Source organism: Anguilla rostrata, chromosome 15 (assembly GCF_018555375.3).
Source record: "Anguilla rostrata isolate EN2019 chromosome 15, ASM1855537v3, whole genome shotgun sequence".
Taxonomy (NCBI): domain Eukaryota; kingdom Metazoa; phylum Chordata; class Actinopteri; order Anguilliformes; family Anguillidae; genus Anguilla; species Anguilla rostrata.
In genome coordinates this window covers 31,261,513-31,265,706 of record NC_057947.1, presented here as the reverse complement: position 1 = coordinate 31,265,706, position 4,194 = coordinate 31,261,513, and the positions used below count along the sequence as shown (strand labels likewise).

The following is a 4,194-nucleotide window of genomic DNA, read 5'->3' as shown; positions in this document are numbered from 1 at the left end:
GGTCATCCTGTCTGTTAGGTATGACCAATATAGTAAGCTATCACTAAATGCTTATTCATAATGAAATGCATAATAATAGCGACTGTTATTATTGCTATTGTTATAATAATATTGATGATGATGATAATAAATAAACAAAAAATATTATTATTATTATTAGCAGTAGTAATAGCAGCACCAGCTAGGATAGTTGATGTATATTCCCGTGGGAAACTAGCGCAACACTTATTTTCATTATGCCTAATCATACACCATAAGTATTATAACTGAGTTACTATAGATATACATAGCAATTTCATGAATTTCTATTAGATGTCGCCCTATCTTAAAAATGGAATTGAACATTGGGACTCAGATGAAATTGGGTTGTACTGGGTTAACTCCTGTGGAAAGACCACACTGTGACATTACACTTTCACTTTGAGGTTTCAAGAATTGCTAATAAAATGTAAAAAATAATTTTTTTTTTAAAGCACACACGCATCTCATGAAATTTAGATAAAAGTTAGAGTTGGCAGAATCGTATCATAAGACGGAAAATTTGCCCGATTCCCCGATTCGGGCGGAAACTGGCAAGGTCTCCTGCGCTGTGTTTGCTGTGCGCATGCTCTGACTGTACAGTGTACGTCACTCAGACATGGCTGCCTCCAGTAGAGCTGTCATGAAGTCCTTGTTGCGAAGATGCGGACACTGTTGCTCAGTTATATCGGCGTTACCAACAGAGAAAATGGTCCTTCAGTTAAATCACGTAATTCCCGTAAGTTCGCTTTTATTATTATAAATATATGTTGAGCGATTGTAAGCATGTCGTTTGAGACTGGAGTCAGTTGGTAGCTAGAAACACCTAGCTAACCTCCCCGAATCGCACTGTGTGCTAACTAGTTACAAGTGGATATGTTTAGAATATTTCTGGCACGCTTGCCACTTTATTGAGTGTAATTGTGCATTTAATGAATGCTGTTTCTGTTAAATATTGTCTGACAAAAACGGACTTAGAATTTTAGTGAGATGGCTAGGTTAGCTAGGTCGCCTGCACCATGTCCACGCCGTGAAACAAAATCTGTTGGAACTGTCATTAGGTTAACGTTGCTATCTTACAAGTTACTGATCACGAATGCAGTTCAGTCTTGCATCACGGTGTTTGGCTCTTCTTAAGTCGTATTTGTTATCCGAATGATTTGCAGAGGTTTGCTAACTAGGGGCGTTTCGTCTTATTATTCAAAGTATAACTATCGGTAGATTTATAACTGAGTGGTCAGTACCTAATCCGTTACAGACTTAGTATTATGGTAAATTTATAACCACAACTCGATCTCCCTGGAAGAAACGGGGCTGATCACTAAGTAACGAACGACCGCACAGTGTCTGCCGTGGAAAAAGCAAAAGGCGGTGTGCTGAATTACCTTTTGATTAACTCCTTTTCTAGAGATTATATTTACCCTTGATATCCTATGAAAAGAGGCATTTCTCCTAAACCCCATACTCAAGCAATATGAACCTGACCCCTTGGTGTCTTCTCCAGCCTCTGGAAAGACAGTTTAGGTGGAACTGTGATTCTGTCTCGAACTGGTAAAGGGTGTTTTAGTGATGAGCAGAAATGCACAAATTGGCTCTTTTTCCGAATTGGGAGAAAACGGGGGTGAAATTTAAAAGCAGCCGTAACTCTGATTGTGTGCCCTCCCCCCGTGCAACAGGCGAGGCTCGTGAGCACGAGCGCAGCTCTCCTGCAGAAGAACCTGGCGGCGGCCGGACCGGAGAAATACACGCAAGAGTTCATCAAGAAGCAGATCGAGGAGTTCAACATCGGCAAGCGGCACCTGGCCAACATCATGGGGGAGGACCCCGAGAACTTCACTCAGGAGGATATCGATGTAAGAGTCCTGCCAGGGATGGGTCGTGTGACTTGTCACATGATACGTGAGTGTGCTTGGTCTGTGTGTAAGTTACTCCCAAATGCTGGTTGGATGGCACATTTATTTCAGGTCTGTATAGTGAGAATGATTCACTATTGCTTGTTTGCTGCAATTATTCATTGGAGTTACTAAATTTCTTTATGAAAACTAATGGGTTATGTTGTTTTAGCTACAGGTGCTAAATGATAAAACATGCTGGTTTATTGCAGGTGATGAGAGCTTTTATTTCACGTCTGTATTCTAGAAAGTCAGGGTTTTTGTGCTTTATAAATGACATATATACTTACGTATATATCTGGTGGTTGGATTGGGTAGGCGAGACTGAGCCTGGGGCAGACCCCCCTCCCACGCAGACAGCCACACACGCTCTGATCGAGTCAGGGCCTTTTAGGTGTCTAAATGGTGCCACAGTGCAGGACATGGTAGAGATGCACTTTTGTACGCCTCCAGACACAGACCTTTCCTCGGCTAATGTGCGCGCCACCTGCCCCCGGAGTTCTGCACATCTGTCTGCGTTTAAACAAACGGAGCGGTGCCAGTTTGCAGGCCTGGCGAGAGAGCTGGGATGCTCACAGCTGTCTTCTGGGAGAGCGCTGACGCTAACGATGCCGCCGCCGTGGCTCCCACGCGCTGTCGGTTTAGTAGCGCTGGGGGGGGGGGGCTCCTCTGTCATCATGCCCCCCCTCAGCCCCCCCCCCCCTCATTTCCGGTCCGTGTGCTGCTCTGCGTCCCGTCAGTGTCCCAGCAGAGCCAGCGTCTCGTACAGCAGTGCTGTACGGAGGCAGCGCTTGTGCCAGCACGGAACATTAACACCGTTAATCCCTTATCGGGGGGGGGGGGGGGGGGGCAGCGGCTTCTATCAAAGTGCAAATTGAGCCGATTAAGGACGCATCTTCATCCTCCGTGTTCAGGAGAAGTGATTTCCTGAAAAGTACCGTGTGTGTTTATCAGTGTCTGTGTATTTCCGGGAAACCATAATGTGTTTATTACTGTTGTGTGACTCTTTTCTCTGTTAGTTGTTGTCTTTTTATTTCCAGCTGTAATCGGTATTCCTTTTTTTTTTTTTGCTTTGCACATGCAGTTATCTTTCTGAGGACAAGAGTGGAACGTTATCCTGGATTATATAAATCAATCAGTCAGTCAATCAAATTTTATTTATACAGCACATAAAATGAGAAAAAAGGAAGGGAGGGAATAAAGGAATACAAAATAAAAAGATAGACTAAAAATAAAAAAGGTATATACTTAGAAAAGCTGCTTATTTTTTGACTTGCGTAATCCTTCATTGTAGTACTGTGTTTTCACCCAATAAACAAATACTGATAAACAAATCTTTTTTTCTCTTTCAGAGAAGCATTGAATACCTTTTCCCCTCTGGGCTGTTTGACAAAAGAGCCCGGCCTGTCATGAAGGTAAACTCGTTAATAACCGTCATTATCTGACATTCACACTGAACCATGCAAGGGAATCTTCCGAACGTTTGGGCTGCTTTACGCACTCATGCTGACCCGTAAGGGACTGAACACCTGTAAGGACTGAACACCTGTGTGAACACCTGTAAGGACTGAACACCCTGTGTGAACACCTGTGTTTTATCTTTCTCTCCAGCACCCAGATGTGATTTTCCCAAAACAGAGAGGTAAGTTACCCACACGGTTGGCTTTATATTACATACAGTGAGCTCCATAATGTTTTTTTGTTCGGGACAAGAATTAGCTCTGTACTCCAAAATTTTAGATTAGCACTGTGCTCTTTAACCACTTGTGAACTTTCTCAACTTTTATTTAAGCGCATTTTTTATACACTTTGGTATCACCACATAGGAATTACAGCACTTTTTATACGTAGCCCCCCCCCCCATTTCAGGGCAGGGCTGTTCTTATTTCTCTGGGGTCTCCGTAGATGGATAGTAGCCGGGGGCGACATAGCTCAGGAGGTAAGACCGATTGTCTGGCAGTCGGAGGGTTGCCGGTTCAAACCCCGCCCTGGGCGTGTCGAAGTGTCCTCGAGCAATACACCTAACCCCTAACTGCTCTGGCGAATGAGAGGCATCAATTGTAAAGCGCTTTGGATAAAAGCGCTATATAAATGCAGTCCGTTTACCATTTACCATTTTAGCCTGCTGTCTGATTCCCTGAGTCACGGTGTGAGAGCGTAGCGTCCGCTCCAGCCCTGAGACCCGTTCCTCTCTCTCTCTCTCTCCCCAGCCGTTCAGTGGGACCAGGACGGGCGGCCTTTCCACTACCTGTTCTTCACCGGGAAGCCCACCTACTATTCGCTG

At 44.3% G+C, this 4,194-nt stretch overlaps 1 protein-coding gene across 1 annotated transcript in view; it reads left to right on the top strand.

Moving 5' to 3' along the window:
* The first annotated feature begins 581 nt into the window (after window positions 1-581).
* The window catches only part of mrps9 (mitochondrial ribosomal protein S9), a 9,694-nt gene continuing 6,081 nt past the window's right edge, over window positions 582-4,194 (top strand). Inside the window, exons 1-5 of the mRNA XM_064310885.1 lie at window positions 582-757; window positions 1,695-1,871; window positions 3,263-3,325; window positions 3,522-3,552; window positions 4,121-4,194. The exon at window positions 4,121-4,194 is cut by the window's right edge and continues 6 nt beyond it. Of these exons, the coding sequence (XP_064166955.1) occupies window positions 638-757; window positions 1,695-1,871; window positions 3,263-3,325; window positions 3,522-3,552; window positions 4,121-4,194 (465 nt within the window). The 5' untranslated portion in view covers window positions 582-637. The remainder of the gene's footprint in view (window positions 758-1,694; window positions 1,872-3,262; window positions 3,326-3,521; window positions 3,553-4,120) is intronic.